The 16510-nt window shown below is 42.4% G+C and overlaps 1 protein-coding gene across 11 annotated transcripts in view; it reads right to left on the bottom strand.

Moving 5' to 3' along the window:
* THEM4 (thioesterase superfamily member 4) overlaps positions 1-16510 on the bottom strand; it is a 62068-nt gene that overhangs the window by 18776 nt on the left and 26782 nt on the right. For all 11 annotated transcript variants that reach the window (XM_033196040.1, XM_033196041.1, XM_033196042.1 and 8 more), the window contains 3 exons: positions 12815-13001; positions 6457-6616; positions 5520-5630 (listed from right to left, as the gene is read on the bottom strand). In XM_033196040.1, coding sequence (XP_033051931.1) covers positions 5520-5630; positions 6457-6616; positions 12815-13001 — 458 coding nt within the window. The remainder of the gene's footprint in view (positions 1-5519; positions 5631-6456; positions 6617-12814; positions 13002-16510) is intronic.

Below are 16510 nucleotides of genomic sequence, written 5' to 3'. Positions count from 1 at the left end.
CGCACGCGCGCAAGGGGGGATCTGTCAAATGCTTTTATTTATTTATTTATTTATTCATTCATTTATTTATTTATTTATTTGATGGAGTCTTGCTCTGTTGCCCAGCCTGGAGTGCTGCAGTGGCACAATCTCAGCTCACTGCAACTCCCAGATTCAAGTGATTGCCTGCCTCAGCCTCCCGAGTAACTGGGATTATAGGCATACACCACAATACCTAGCTAATTTCTTTTTTATTTTTAGTAGAGATGGGGTTTCACCATGTTGGTCAGGCTGGCCTTGAACTCCTGACCTCAGGTGATCTACCCACCTTGGCCTCTCAAAGTGCTGGGATTACAGGCGTGAGCCATAGTGCCCAGCCTGCCAAACATTTTTAAACCGTCAGATTTCGTGAGAACTCACTATCACTAGAACAGCATGGGGGAAACTGCCCCCATGATCCAGTCACCTCTCACCAGGTCCCTCCCTTGACACATGGGGATTACAATTCTAGATGAGATTTGGGTGGGGACACAAAGCCAAACCATATCAAAGTTACAAAATGTCTAACTAAATTTTTAGTGAAAATAAAGGATTTAATTGTCCTTTTTTTTTTTTGTTTTTTTTGAGATGGAGTCTCACTCTGTTGCCCAGGCTGGAGTGCAGTGGCATGATCTCGGCTCACTGCAACTTCCATCTCCCAGGTTCAAGCGATTTTTCTGCCTCAACCTCCCAAGTAGCCCGGCCTTAATTGTGCATTTTAAAGGAACAAGCGCCGGGTGCGGTGGCTCATACCTGTAATCCCAGCACTTTGGGAGGCTGAGGTGGGTGGATCACCTGAGGTCAGGAGTTTGAGACCAGCCTGGCCAACATGGTGAAACCTTGTCTCTACTAAAAATACAAAAATTAGCCAGGTATGGTGGCCTACACCTGTAATCCCAGCTACTTGGGAGGCTAAGGCAGGAGAATCGCTTGAACCCAGCAGGCAGAGGTTGCAGTGAGCCAAGATTGCGCCACTGCACTCCAGCCTGGGTGGCAGAGTAAGACTCTGTCTCAAAATAAATAAATAAATAAATAAAATAAAATAGGCCGGGCGCGGTGGCTCAAGCCTGTAATCCCAGCACTTTGGGAGGCCGAGACGGGCGGATCATGAGGTCAGGAAATCGAGACCATCCTGGCTAACACGGTGAAACCCCGTCTCTACTAAAAAATACAAAAAACTAGCCGGGCGAGGTGGTGGGCGCCTGTAGTCCCAGCTACTCAGGAGGCTGAGGCAGGAGAATGGCGTAAACCCGGGAAGCGGAGCTTGCAGTGAGCTGAGATCCGGCCACTGCACTCCAGCCCGGGCAACAGAGCAAGACTCCGTCTCAAAAAAAAATAAAAATAAAAATAAAAAATAAATAAATAAATAAATAAATAAAGGAAGGAAGAATCTTCCAGAATGTGTTGGCTACAAATTAGAAACACAGTGCCACAAGATTATTAAAGTGATCTGAGCTTCTGATAAAAGAAATACAGAATGAAAAGCAATCGAAACTCTAAAAAGCAAACAAAAACCAGAAGCCTAGGGATTGTCATTTTCCCTCTTCAAGAAAACTATTGAATGCATTTTTGAAACTTTGTTTTAAATTCTTGCAGTGGAGTGATATTTAGAAGTAACTCCTGAGTTATCTATCCATAAGAATTCACATTTACCCCTCTTGTTCTTACATCAGTCAGGTATCAAAGAAACCTTTCTATATAGACTGCCCACAAGGTGGGGTAGTTATAATAGGAAAATGGAGAGAAAATGACATTTCACAGTTTTGGAGTTTCTAGTAAATTCAGAGGAAAGGTTCTGACCTTTACCAGCCTACCTTTTTATCAGGGTAATCTCTTCAGTTCTATATTTCTGTTCACCTTCAGCTGTGTTTAAATAGTCCTTTAACATATTCACTGAGGTATTTTTTTTGTTTTTAAAAATAATTACACTTTCAATTACTTTTTTTTTTTTTTTGAGATGGAGTCTCACTCTGTCGCCCAGGCTGGGGTGCAATGGAGCAATCTCGGCTCACTGCAACCTCCACTTCCCGGGTTCAAGTGATTCTCCTGCCTCAGCCTCCCAAGTAGCTGGAATTACAGGTGCGTACCACCACATCCAGCTAATTTTTGCATTTTCAGTAGAGACAGGGTTTCACCATGTTGGTCAGGCTGGTCTCAAACTCCTTACCTCATAATCTGCCCACCTCAGCCTCCCAAAATGTTGGGATTACAGGCGTGAGCCACCATGCCCGGCCTACACTCTCATTTCTAAAAGTTTTGTTAGGTTCCGTGGCAAACCTGCCTAATAATTTTTATAGTTTATTGTTGTTTTCTCTTTTTGTGATTTCATCTTTTATTTATTTTTTGATGGAGTATCGTTCTGTCGCCCAGGCTGGAGTACAGTGGCACAATCTTGGCTCACTGCAGCCTCCATCTCCCAGGTTCAAGTGATTCTTCTGCCTCAGCCCCCCAAATAGCTGGGATTACAGGCACATGCCACCACACCTGCGTAATCTCTGTATTTTTAGTAAAGTCAGGGTTTCGCCATGTTGGCCAGGCTAGTCTTGAACTCCTGACCTCAGGTGTTCCACCCGCCATGGCCTCCCAAAGTGCTGGGATTACAGGCGTGAGCCACCGTGCCCAGCCTCATCTTTTATTTCTTTAAATATCTCATACTTTATTCATTTATATTGTGTATTTGATTATCATGATATCTTAGATCCCTGAGGTCTAAATCTTATTATTGTTTCTGTTGATAGTCACCCTTGGTAGTTTCTTTCTTTGTGTATTTGGTACAGGATCTACTTGTTTTGAAGGAGGAATGTCCTTTAGCATTTCTTGTTTGCCATGTTGCATGCAGAAATAGAATCAGGAGCTTCTCAACTCATGTGTCATGAATGGGTCATTGGCATGCTGAGATACTTACCCTTTCAGCTAGCTAGTCATCACTAGTTATGACCTGCTTTGTCTATTATCTTAATGGGCTAGGCACAAGGAAATAATCAAGTGGGATATTTGGATCAGAGGGCTGGAAATTATTTGAAATCATTAAGGAATAATCTTGCTTCTTAAAGGAAGTAAGGTAGATTAAGGCATCTGATGATTAATTGACACTGCAAATTATTTTCTTTTTTTTTTGACACTGCAAATTATTTTCCATTAAAATATAATCCCAGGTTGTTACCTGTAGCATCCTGAGTCAAGTAATCATATTAAATTTAATGTTATTATTACTATTATTATGAACCCAAATAACTGTATACAAAAAAACAGAGCCTGATAAATATTAAATTCTAAACTACTTATAAAATCCAATACTTTTTTCTAGTCTTTAGTCATCACCTAACAGAAGACAATAGAAGCTGTGTTATAGTGAAAAGTATCAGATTTGGTGTCATAAGATGTGAGCTCTAATCCTGACTAAATTGCTCTCTAGCCATATGACTTCAGGTAAAACTTCTTCTCAGTATGTTTTCCAATTGTGGGGAACAAATGAACAGCAATGCAACTAACTTTTGTGGATGGTTTATTGGGTGGGACAAACACAAAGCATAGAGTTTGGCAGGTTCTGTTTCCCATTTTGCACTTGTGTATGTGGAGTATGTGCTTAAGACAAAAACACTTTTTGAGATAAACCGCAATCTAAATACTTTGTTTCAGCTTGTTTTCAAAGTAACCTTTTACATTCATTTTTTAGTTAGGATATTGTACTTCATTATTCAACTTTATTTGAACATGAAAAAATATTTTTAAAAACATGGGACATGGAAAAATATTAAAAACTTAATTTTTAATATATTCTTTATCATGTTAAGAAAACCCAGATTTCTAGAATCTAATTTATAGTCATAACTAATATGAAATATTGACCATCTGTAAATATGTCAACTTTCCCCAAATTAATTTCTAGAATCAATGTAACTGCTATTAAAATAATTAAAAGGAGGTACAACGACAATCTGGGTTTAAACGTTAAAAAGCTAAGGCACAACTAGGAATAAAAAGAAACTCTCTCAACATAATAAAGGCTATTTATGAAAGCCCTACAACTAACATCATGCTAAATGGTAAAAGATTAAAACCTTTTTCTTTAAGATCAGAAACAAGACAAGGATGCCCACTTTTGCCACTTCTATTCTACATGGTACTAGAAGTCCTAGCCAGAGCAATTAGGCAAGAAAAAGAAATCAAAGGTATTCAAATTGGAAAGGAAGAAGTACAAAGATCTGTTTACAAATGACATGACTTTGTATATAGAAAATCCTAAAGATTCCACAAAAACCTGTTAGAATGAATAAACAAATTCAGCAAAGCTGCAAGATGTAAAATCAACACAGAAAAATCAATTGCCTTTCTATACACAAACAATGACTAATCCAAAAAGGAAATTAAGAAAACGATTAAGGCCAGGTACAGTGACTCACTTCTGTAATCCCAGCACTTTGGAAGGCCAAGGCAGGCGGATCACTTGAGGCCAGGAGTTTGAGATCAGCCTGGCCAACAAAGTGAAACACTGTCTCTACTGAAAATACAAAAAGTTAGCCAGGTGTGGTGGTGCGTGCCGGTAATACCCGCTACTTGGGAGGCTGAGGCATGAGAATAGCTTGAACCTGGGAAGTGGATGTTGCAATGAACAGAGATCATGGCACTGCACTCCAGCCTGGACAACAGAGTGAGACTCTGTCTCAAAAAATAATAATAATAATAAAAATAAATTAAAAATTTTTTAAAAAATCAAAAAGAATAAAATACTTAGGAGTAAACTTAACCAAAGAGCAAAAGTCTTATACACTGAAAACCACAAAACATTGATGAAAATAATTAAAGACACAAACAAATGCAAAGACATCTATGCTTGTGGACTGAAAAGACTTGGGTGGGTGTGTGTGTGTGTGTGTGTGTTTACAGTTGGGGTCTTGTTTTGTTGCCCACCCTGGAGTGCAGTGGCATGATCCTAGCTCACTGTAGCCTTGAACTCCTGGGCTCAAGCAATCCTCTCAAGAAGCTAGGACTACAGATGTGCACTGCTGGGCCCAACTAAATTTTTAAAAAATTAATTTTGTTACGTAGTTGATGTTGGTGCTCCACCTAGAGCCCCTTGGATCCTTTCTTCACTTATTTTGGTTATTTTCCCTAGAGTCTGCTTTGCTGAAACACAGAGACCCTTAGAAGTACTTGGAACTTTACGGTCCCTCGGATGGCCCCGATCCCATGACTGATACATGTGAGAGTATGAAGACTCTAGCTCCCTCATCTGAGATAGAGACAATTCTGAGGCATAAATTTCATTCTAGAGCTCCCTTGTATGATCCAGCTAAAGCTATGCTTTGCTGGACTTTTGAGAGTTCAGCCTTGGTTGACTTCTTCATATTCCCTGTCCTGCCTCTCCCACTCCCTTGCTAGTTTCCTCTGGGAGCACTTCTTTAATAATCACTTGAACACAAATTATGGTCTCAAGATCTGCAACTGGGAACCTGACTTAACAACACCTAAGGATAAATAGAGAATTACTATGAATTTACCTTTTATAATTGATGTTGAGATTGGCAGTCATGACGACTCCCCCAGCCATCAATGCACACATACCAACAGTAGTATCAATCATGGTTGCAATGGCACCTCCATGAACGAATCTGGTTACAACAGGAGTGGAGGAGAAATGTTTTCAGAAGTTCTGAAGATAGAGAGCCTCTTGAAAGAGAGAAATTATCCAAGCATCTTCACACAATTTACTTATGAAAGGTCCACTTAGCCCATGTTCAGCATACTGAATGCCAAACACTATTTATGTCCCCAACTTTATTTTGTTCACAGCATAACAGTATAGTCTTAAGTATTTGTAATAAAACCAGAACTTAATAGTAACCAGATCACAAGCAAACAAAAAGCTAAAATATAATTTAGAACATTTATATTATGTTTTTATTATTAGTCAAGTGTGGTGTCATGTGCCTGTAGTCCCGGCTACTCGGGAGGCTGAGGTGGGACGATCGTGTGAGCCCAGGAGTTCGAGGCTGCAGTGAGCTATGATCATGCCACTGCACTTCAGCCTGGGCAACATAGCAAGACCTTGTCTCACAAAACAAAACAAACTATACATACTCATTGTTTAGAAATTTAGGTAATGCAAATATGAAAAAAAGAAAAAAAATTTAAGACCCATAATACTACCCAGTCAGTGACAAGACACCGTTAACACATTAATGATATGCTCTCAAACTATACTCTGTTGCCCTATGCCCTATAATATAATGCTCTTTAATATATTAAATATTTAATCAATATTAATAATATAGATAAGATGTTCTTTAATAATATATTATAAACATCTTTCCATGTCAATAAATATACATCTACATGACCATTTGAAAATCTTCATTGTAGCCCATGGACAGGACACATGGTGGCACTGTAAGATAACATTTTTTTAGATCCACACTTTCAGGCTATCATTCTTACCCAGGTGGTCCTTCCAGGTAAGGGCCTCCTTGAAATAAGCAAACCATCCTTTTCTCGACGTCACTGTAGAACATCACGTATTCAAAGCCCAGGCCATCATCAAAGCTTCTGGTGAAGAGCTGGGTCTGTGACATTTGTTCTTCTTTCATAAGCTTTGGGTCTATAGAAAATGAGGTGGATGGCAAATGAGAACCAAGGGTGAGAGAAATGCCATGGCAGAGCCAAGCACCTGTACCCTGCTAGAATCACATGTCAATGGATGATTGACTCAAATGTCCACAGGGTGCAAAATTAAAAGGAATGGGAAGGTCTCAATGAAACAGAAGACAGGATCTTTGCCCTTGTGGAATTAACAGTCCAACTGGGGACAGAGTCAAACAGACATGAAATCAAATCAAAGTACCCACACATGGCAATCAGGAATACAGTATATAAATGCTAACAATATACTGAATAAAATGGTACGGTAAAGACAGAAACCCTTCTTGGAAGAACTGTGGTTTAAATGCAATTTACAGAAAATAAAAAATGTAACAGAAAGGAGGTTTCCCTGGCAGACATGAGTTTAGCCCGAATCAGCAACGGAGTCAGTTCAGCCCAATACTCATGTGATTGTGACTCTGAGCCCCCAAAATTGGCAGTTAGAACCATTAGGGTTCATGAAATCAGATTGTGGGTTGTAATCAGGCTTTTTTTTTTTGGACGGAGTTTCGCTCTTATTGCCCAGGCTGTAGTGCAAAGGCATGATCTCAGCTCACTGCAAACTCCGCCTCCCGGGTTCAAGCGATTCTCCTGCCTCAGCCTCGCGAGTAGCTAGGATTACAGGTGCCCACCACCACGCCCGGCTAATTTTGTATTTTTAGTAGAGACGGGGTTTCTCCATGTTGGTCAGGCTGGTCTTGAATTCCCGAACTCAGGGATCCGCCTGCCTCGGCCTCCCAAAGTGCTGGGATTACAGGCGTGAGCCACAGTGCCTGGCCGTTTACCAGGCTTTAAAAAGAAACAGAACACTTAGATAACAGAACCATATACTCTGGGTAAGTAATAGTGCACTTGTTTAGACAGTTTTTTTTTCACTTACAAAACTGTGAGCAAGTTGGGGGAACTGGACTGAGTCAAAATATAGGTCACTTCAAAATAAAGATTGAAAGCCATTGCTCTCAAGAATTGGTGCATTTATCCTTTTGTATCTGTTTTAAAATTTAATCCCCCTACTCACCTTTCTTTCATATCTCATTATGATTTGCCACATGTAAAACTGTTTCTTTCTATTGAATTTATATTTACAAATGTGGAAAAGGATACAGATGAGAAGATCCAGGAGAAGTGGGGAGAGGGACAGGAAGGATGCCTTTTACTTAGGTCATGAGCATCCCAGGGCAGGCACCCTGTCTTTTAGACCTTGCATACCCAACAAATGGCACAGATGTGCACATACTATATACACTTAAGCAGCTGTTGAGTGAATTGATGGTTTAGAAGGCCAGACAAGGAAACTTAAAGTTGGGGATCAGTATTATGGTGCAGTGGAAAGAACCTGGCCCGTGAGTTGGGAAAATTAAATTATTGGCCTACCTCTGGCCTAGAACTCACTCTTTTGCACCGTACTTTATCCATACAATGAGGAGATAAAATAAAATGAGCTCTAAGATCTCTTCCGGCCGGGTGCGGTGGCTCACGCTTGTAATCCCAGCACTTTGGGAGGCCGAGGCGGGCGGATCACGAGGTCAGGAGATCAAGACCATCCTGGTGAACACGGTGAAACCCCCGTCTCTACTAAAAATACAAAAAATTAGCTGGGCAAGGTGGCAGGCACCTGTAGTCCCAGCTACTCGGGAGGCTGAGGCAGGAGAATGGCCTAAACTCGGGAGGCGGAGCTTGCAGTGAGCCGAGATCACGCCACTGCACTCCAGCCTGGGAACAGAGCGAGACTCCGCCTCAAAAAAAAAAAAAAAAAAAGATCTCTTCCAACTCTGACATTCCAGGACTTCAGGATAAGATAGGTGTTAAGTGCTTCTAATTTTTTTACTTAGGAGTTTGAAATTTCTAGTCTAGATTATCAGACCTTGAGCTTATTTCATAAAAATGAGAAAAATAACGTCTGGGTTGAGTTAAAATGTAGGTCATTTCAAAATAAAGACCAAAAGCGATTGCTCTCAAGAGGATGCATTTGTCCTTTGTGATGGTGAAAGAAGTTTGTTGGAAATGCAGAATCTCAGGTTCTACCTCTGACCTTTTGAAGCAGAACTTGCATTTTAACAAGATTCCTAGGTGCTTCATGTTCATTTTTAAGTCTGAAAGGCAATAGTATTTTAAGAAATGGGATACTGGCCGGGCGCGGTGGCTCAAGCCTGTAATCCCAGCACTTTGGGAGGCCGAGACGGGCGGATCACGAGGTCAGGAGATCGAGACCATCCTGGCTAACACAGTGAAACCCCGTCTCTACTAAAAAATACAAAAACTAGCCGGGCGAGGTGGCGGGAGTCTGTAGTCCCAGCTACTCGGGAGGCTGAGGCAGGAGAATGGCGTAAAAACTCGGGAGGCGGAGCTTGCAGTGAGCTGAGAACCGGCCACCGCACTCCAGTCCGGGCGACAGAGCGAGACTCCGCCTCAAAAAAAAAAAAAAAGAAATGGGATAACACTGAAAATGAGATTTGCATTTTGAATCATTCTGACAGTTGAGTGGAGCAAGGGCTTTGAGGAGGATAAGAATGGAGACAGGAGATGAGACTACAAAAATCACAATCACCAAACATATCTGCTAGATGGTGTAATTTTCTCCAGCAATGCTTAACTATGTGAAAGCCTGTTCAAAGTAAAGATGGCAGATGGTTGGATTCATCCAGGGCTGGGGTTTTTCTAGGCTAAGGGGGCTACAGAAGTTCAGATAGATGAGAGCTACGGGACCATAAGAAAGTAAAGGATTCAATGAACTCAGAAGGTCTTAATGAATTAACAATTGTTTCTGAGGGGCCTTTGAATAAGTAAGCTGCTGAAAGGAAAAATGCTGTCATCAGAAAACAGGATGTTTAAATGTATGCATTTGGAGGCTGTGTACTGTCTGAAGATAAGGCTCAAGATGTTCATGGGAGTGTGTGCCTGGGGCTAGGGGATAAGAAAAGTTCAAGGGTGATGAGGAAGCACATAAACTGAGGAGCCACTGTGTGGATGCTCGAGTTGCTGAGAATGCTAAATGGAGTTGGGTAGATAGTGGACCAACTGCTGAAATACTCGAACACTGAGGGAGAGGTTGACAGATGACAGCAACAAGGAGGGGAAGAGGAGGAGGGTGACAAAGTTAGATGGTATAAACTCAAAGAAACAGAGGGATTTTTTTTTTTTTTTTGACAGAATCTTCCTCTGTCATCCAGGCTGGTCTCAAACTCCTGGCCTCAAGTGATCCGCCACTTTGGCCTCCCAAAGTGTTGAGCCACTGTGCCCAGCCCAGAGGGCTTTTTAAGATGAGGGGAAGTAATGGTTTGAAAACAAGTGTGGGTAGCAAAGAGGACCTCAAACTCCTTTTGATTCTGAGAGGGTCAAATTTTAGTCAAGAGTGAATGAGGGTTGGATGAAGAAATGAGCAAAACCATGTAGGAATGGAACCCTGGAAAACACTGACATTTAAGGAGCAAGTAGAAGGAGGAGGGAAGATTGGTCTGAAAGGTTTATGAAAGCCAAGAGAAAATGTTTCAATGAGAATAAGACAGGGAGGTCTAGTACAGTAAGTGCTGAAGAATGCACACTGAATTTGGCACTTCACTCACTAGTAGCTTCAACAAAGACATTTCAGTAGAGCTGTTAGGGTAGAAGCCAGATTGTGCTGGGGTAAGGACAGTCAGTAGTGTGATATGCTAACAGTTGGAAGAGAATTAGTAATACAAACTACACATTTTTCCTCTTCATTTATAAAACAATAATTATTCCCTTGAGATATATCAGAGATTCTGCAAAGAATCTTAAGAACTCTATAATTTTTCTTGATTAGTTTTATTTTTGTTTTATTAATTCCTTCAGCAAATACTAAAGTATCTACCAGGAGGAAACTGAGGCAAAGAAAGGTAAAGTGCCTTGCTCAAAGTTGCACAGCTTTAAATTGTGGAACTAGAATTTAAACCCAGGCACTAAATTTCAATCATTTAATTAAGAAGTTGTCAACTTTTGGATGGTCTCTAAAGCTGAGAGACTGCATGAGATTACCAATGGAGTGTGGAGAAGACAGGAGTACTAAGGACTGAGACTTGAGGGCACCCTAACATGAAGGGTTTGAGAATGGGGAGGAACCAGCACAAGAAATTGAAAAGGGGGGACCAGTGAAGTGGAGAATGTGGTGTCCTGGAAGTTACGTTCAAGTAGAAAGGAGTCACCAGCTGTGCCACAAGCTGAGAGGTTAGAGGACTCAGCAACATGAAGGTCACTGGTACCCTTGGCAAGAGCTGTTTTGAGGGAGTGGGTTCAAGATAGGCTGGGCACAGTGGCTGATGCCTGTAGTCCCAGCACTTTGGGAGGCCAAGGTGGGGCAGATCACTTGAGGTCAGGAGTTCGAGACCAGCCAGGCCAACATTGTGAAACGCTGTCTGTACTAAAAATACAAAAATAAGCCGGGTATGGTGGCGTGCACCTGTAATCCCAGCTACTTGAGACGCTGAAGTGGGAGAACCACTTGAACCCAGGAGGCGGAGGTCGCAGTGAGCCGAGATCATGCCACTGTACTCCAGCCTGAGTGACACAGCAAGACTCATTCTCAAAACCAAAAAAACAAAACAAAACAAACAAAAACAAAACAAAACAGAGAGAGAGACTGGGAAGAGAGAAATGCAGCTGTGGCATATTTATATGCTGATAAGAAACATCTAGCAGAGATGGATGTCCTTCAGTAGGCCAAAGAAAATGGAATGCAGCGCACAAATGGAAGGCTGGGTCTCCCTGAGAGTGTGGATGGTTCACTTATAGCAGGAAGAAGCAGAACATCAGGCACAGATGCAGGGTGGAGGATATGTGAGGCAATGGGAGACTGGAAGTTCTCTTCTGACTGCTTTTATTGCCTCTTAGTGAGATAGGAAGCGAGACCAACTGAGGGTGAGAAGGTAAAAGAAAGTATTAGAGGCATAAGAAGAAAGATAAAGGCAGAAAATAGTCATCCAGTAAGGGAGGAGAGTGAATAAACTAGGGAAACATGAAGGATGGTTGTTGGGCAATATTAAGAGCCTTCTTTTTCTTTTCTTTTTTGTGGGGGGGAGATAGGCTGTTGCCCAGGCTGGAGTGCAGTGGCACGATCTCAGCTCACTGCAACCTCTGCCTCCTGGATTCAAGTAATTCTCCTGCCTCAGCCTCCCACGTAGCTGGGATTGCAGGTCCCCGCCACCACGCCCAGCTAATTTTTTTTGTATTTTTAGTAGAGACGGGGTTTCACTATGTTGGCCAGGCTGGTCTTGAACTCCTGACCACAAGTGATCCTCCCGTCTCAGTCTCCCAAAGTGCTGGGATTATAGGCATGAGCCACAGTGCCCAGCCCAAGGGCCTTCTTAAAAGTCAGTTTAAAAAAGAAACACCAGCACCTAAAGATGTGTTTGGATGATTAAAAGATAATGAGTAACTCAGAAATATCTGTGAATGATTCAATATACTATAATGACAGACATCTCTCATTACACAGTTGTTAAAACCCACGGAAAACATAACACAAAGAGTGAACCCTAAAACAAACTATGCACCTTAATTAAGAGTAATATATCAATATTGGCTCATCAACTGTAAGAAATACACCACAGTAATAATGCAAGATGTTAATAACAGGAGAAATCAGGGGTGGGGAGGGGATGAAGGGTATATGGAAACTCTCTGTACTTTGGGCTAATTTTTCTATAAAATTATAATGCTAAAAAAGTATATTAGTAAAAAAACACAGAAGGATAGGAAGTGCAATGTGTCTGTTTTGGGTGTAGGGTGGGTTGCCCTGGGGATTTAGATACTGGGAGATGTGGGTGTAACCTGAGTGTTCTGAGCTTCTTAGGGTGATAGAACCAAACATGGGATAAAGGGTGAAATGAGATTAGATGATAGCCTCAAGACATAGAGGTGATGAGGTTGTAGAAGGGTGGAAGCTCTCTGGGGCCCTTTCTTCACTCTTGCTAATGGTGATAAGAATGCCAGGGTGGGAGCAGTCTTATTCTTGACAATAGGCTTTATGCGCTCCAATCTGCAAAATTTATTGTGATTTCTGGTCTATAAAACTGGTGACTATAGAACTATAACCCTGCATTATACTTTTTCTTTTTTCAGGTAGTAACTAGTACTTCAATCTGTTCTTAGTTTGATATTTGATGCTCAGATACATTAATGAGAAAGTGGCTGTTTCTACCAAGGAAATGGGTTTTGAAGTCTTGAATCTTTTCAGCAGGTATACGTTTATAGGAAGGCAAACGTTTCCAGGAGCCGTCTTCACATTTCTTCATAAACTGGTCAAAGAGCAGTCTTAGGTCCTTGTTCCAGCTGGGGTTGGGGACAGAATAATCCCTAAGAATGACTTCCTCAGAAGAAAATGACCTCTAAATGACAGAAGAAAAAGAAGAGTAAGTAATGCGAGGTGCATTCTATTTCATAACATATTCTCCCAATTTCTAAGACTATCTTGCTGCTTTCTTCTCCCCATAAGCTTGTCACTTCAAAATGGAAGGGAATTTCAGGGATCACCTGGTCCAACCTCCTTGGGAAAATGAGAGATTGAGAGAGGGAAAATGATTTGCTCAATATCACTCAGCGGGCTATTGACAGAGCCAGCATTATGCTCAGGTCTGCTGATTCCATTCTTTTTTTCAAACTTTAATCAAGCACCGGTGAGCCCAGGACACTGGAGATGGAGGTGAAGAATAGACATTATCTTAAATGTTAAAAGCTCTTCCAGTGGCTATGCACAGGAAGTTAGGGGATAAGGGAGAAGTATTCATCTAGGATTAGGGGTTCAGGAAGGGGTCCTTTGACTTGAATATTGATTAGATAAGCAGAAATTAGCCAGCTTTTGGAAAAAGTATTACAGGCAACAAAACAAAACAAAAAAAAACACTGGAATACAGTATGGATGTGTGTCCCCGCTCAAATCTCATATTGAAATGTAATCCCCAATGTTGGAGGTGGGGCCTGGTGAGAGGTGAATGGATCATGGGGGTGAATTTCTCATGAACGGTTTAGCACCACCCTCCTTGGTACTGTCCTCATGACAGTGAGTTCTCATGAGATCCGGTCGTTTAGTACCATTAGTGTATAGTACCTCATGCCTTGCACTCTTATGTTATGCCCAGACCGTTTATTCCCCGAAGAAGACCACCAGAGTCCAGAGTCAAAGCCAAGCGGCAAGGATCTTTAATGCAAGTTCGAACTTGGTCCCTCCATTCCACAGCGTTCAAGAGGGCCCCAAACAATGCGTGCACTTGCTTTTTATAGCTCGAGGTAAACAGGACTTGTCAGGTTACAGAGGAACAAGGCATTTCTCTAGGCTACAGCATTACAGTTGGTTTACATGTTAATGTGAAGTTATGCTTTTAGCAGCCTTCTTATTGGTTCCTGCGCTTTTACAAACGGTTGTAACCTTATTGGAGCTTCTCCAGGTGTTGTTTTTCTTAATGTGTTTGTGTCAGGCAGGCATATGGGGGGATGTGATGTGCTCAAGGCTGTGATGTGTTTGTGTCGGGCCCAGGAAGTGGAGGCATATGGGGGGATGTGATGTGCTCAAGGCTGTGATGTTTGTGTCGGGCCCAGGAAGTGGAGGCATATGGGGGGATGTGATGTGCTCAAGGCTGTGATGTGTTGAGGAATGTGTTCTTTCACTTGCTCTTGCTGTGTCCATGTGAAATGCTTGCTCCCACTGTGCCTTCTGCCATGACTGTAAGTTTTCTTGCTTCCGTTTTTTTTTTTTTTTTTTTTTGAGACAGAGTCCCACTCTGTTGTCCAGGTTGGAGTTCAGTGGCGCAGTCTTGGCTCACTGCAACCTCCACCTCCTGGGTTCAGGTGACTCTCCTGCCTCAGCCTCCTAAGTAGCTGGAGTTACAGCCCCACCATGCCCGGCTATTTTTTGTATTTTTAGTAGGGATGAGGTTTCTCCATGTTGGTTAGGCTGGTTTCGAACTTCTGACCTCAGGTGATCCGCCCACCTCGGCCTCCCAAAGTGCTGGGATTACAGGAGTGAGCCACTGTGCCTGGCTGACTGTAAGTTTTCTAAGGCCTCCCCAGCAGCCAAGCAGATGCCACCATCATGCTTCCTGTATAGCCTGTAGAAATGTGAGTCAATTAAACTTTTCTTTATAAATTACCCAGTCTCAGGTATTTCTTTATAGCAACGTGAGAACAGCCTAATGCAGTTTGCAAAAGAGGCATGAAACAGTTTTGAGGGGCCTTATTACAATCATATGAAGTAGGTACTATTTATTATCCTCATTTTACAGATGATAAAATTAAGGCCTAAAAGAAGTTTGGCATTATTAGGGTACAAGAGTGGAGCAGATGGCTGCAGAAATGCATGTAAAACCTTAATACTAAGCTAACTGGCTTTAATTTTATCTGCAGTGCTCTCTGAGGGATTTTAAATGGGGAGTAACATGATTAGATCTTTCCATAACATAAAAGATAGTGGGAGTGTCCAAGATTGAAATCAGAGGGCCCTGTCTGGAAGCTACTAGGGTAACTCAGGTGAGAAATCATGAGAGCAGGAAGCAGAACTTGGTGGGTGACTATTTGGATAAGGAGGGTAAGGGAAAAAGAGAAATACAAGACCCAGTCCCAGGATTCTGAATCCTGCAATGAGGTGAATGACAGAGCCAATTACCAAAAAATATAGGAGAAAGCGGAGTAGGCAGCTCAGGGGACAAGTTCTTGGTGTCACAGTAACCACAGCTTCCATCCATCTATTTCTGTAGCACCAAGCACTGCTATTACTCCAATACCCAGGCAACAACTAGAACATTACAGGGATCCTAGAGGACCTGGAAGACGAGGTGTGACTTACTAAGGAGCAGAACAAAGTGTATGCCCACAGACACCACAAAGGAAAACTGGCTTTCTGGACTGCGGCAGATATCTTGGAACATGTAGGATCACAGAAGCTATTAACTCTATGGCATTCTACTTTCAGCCACCCTTATCAATTCATTCAGATTTAATGTACCTCCAATACACAGACTGCACCATAAAACCAAAACAGGGAGGTCACAGTATGATGGGAGAACCAGCTTTCTCCTGACAGGGGCTGGCTCCAATGCTGGCTTGGTGGGAAGAATACAGGGAACCTGTCTCAAAAACTCTATGGAAGAGGAGACGCCTAGCCTCCCAACCGACATCTTTCTCCCATGCTGGATGCTTCCTGCCCTTGAACGTCAGACTCCAAGTTCTTCAGTTTTGGGACTCTGACTGGCTCTCCTTGCTCCTCAGCTTGCAGACAGCCTATTGTGGGACCTTGTGATCGTTCTTAATTATTGTAGGAACATAATACGTGTTGGATTGGGCAGAGTGATTCCTCCAACTTTTTTCAAAACTGTATTTGCTGAGCATGTGGAGGCATGCATCGTGAATTTTAGCTCAAGATTGACTGCAAGAACCAGCAATCCGGAGAGGACCCACAGACCCTCTGAAGGAAGCGGACTGCTCCTGCAGGACCGGGAGACATCCCAAATACTATGAGTGCCCCAACTGTGGACGTGGGAAAAAAAGACCCTTCTCTCCTGAACACACCCCCCCACTGGGGAAGCTGGTCTGTCTGCAGGAGAAATTTCTGACTTTACCAGGAGCTGAGTCAAGTTAGAGAGCTAAGCCGAGTGAAATACAGGAGTAGAGGAAGCAGCAGAAAGGCCTGGGAGCTCACTGGGTCGCCAAGCAGCCCATACCTGCCTGGCACCACAGGGATCCATCAGGAGGGTGGCCAAAGGAGCAGGGGGTAAAATTCCACAGGGAGAAGGAATTCTCTAGCTGAACTTTGTAACAGTTTGAACCGGGGAGAAGCCTCCTGGCCAGAACTCGGGGAGGGCATGAACCCAGCTTGCAGACTTCAAAGGTCGGGGAAGAACTAAAG

This window comes from Trachypithecus francoisi, unplaced genomic scaffold, assembly GCF_009764315.1.
Source record: "Trachypithecus francoisi isolate TF-2019V2 unplaced genomic scaffold, Tfra_2.0 Lachesis_group5, whole genome shotgun sequence".
Classification (NCBI taxonomy): domain Eukaryota; kingdom Metazoa; phylum Chordata; class Mammalia; order Primates; family Cercopithecidae; genus Trachypithecus; species Trachypithecus francoisi.
The sequence above is the reverse complement of the archived record's forward strand: the minus strand, read 5'-3'. Positions and strand labels throughout refer to the sequence as shown.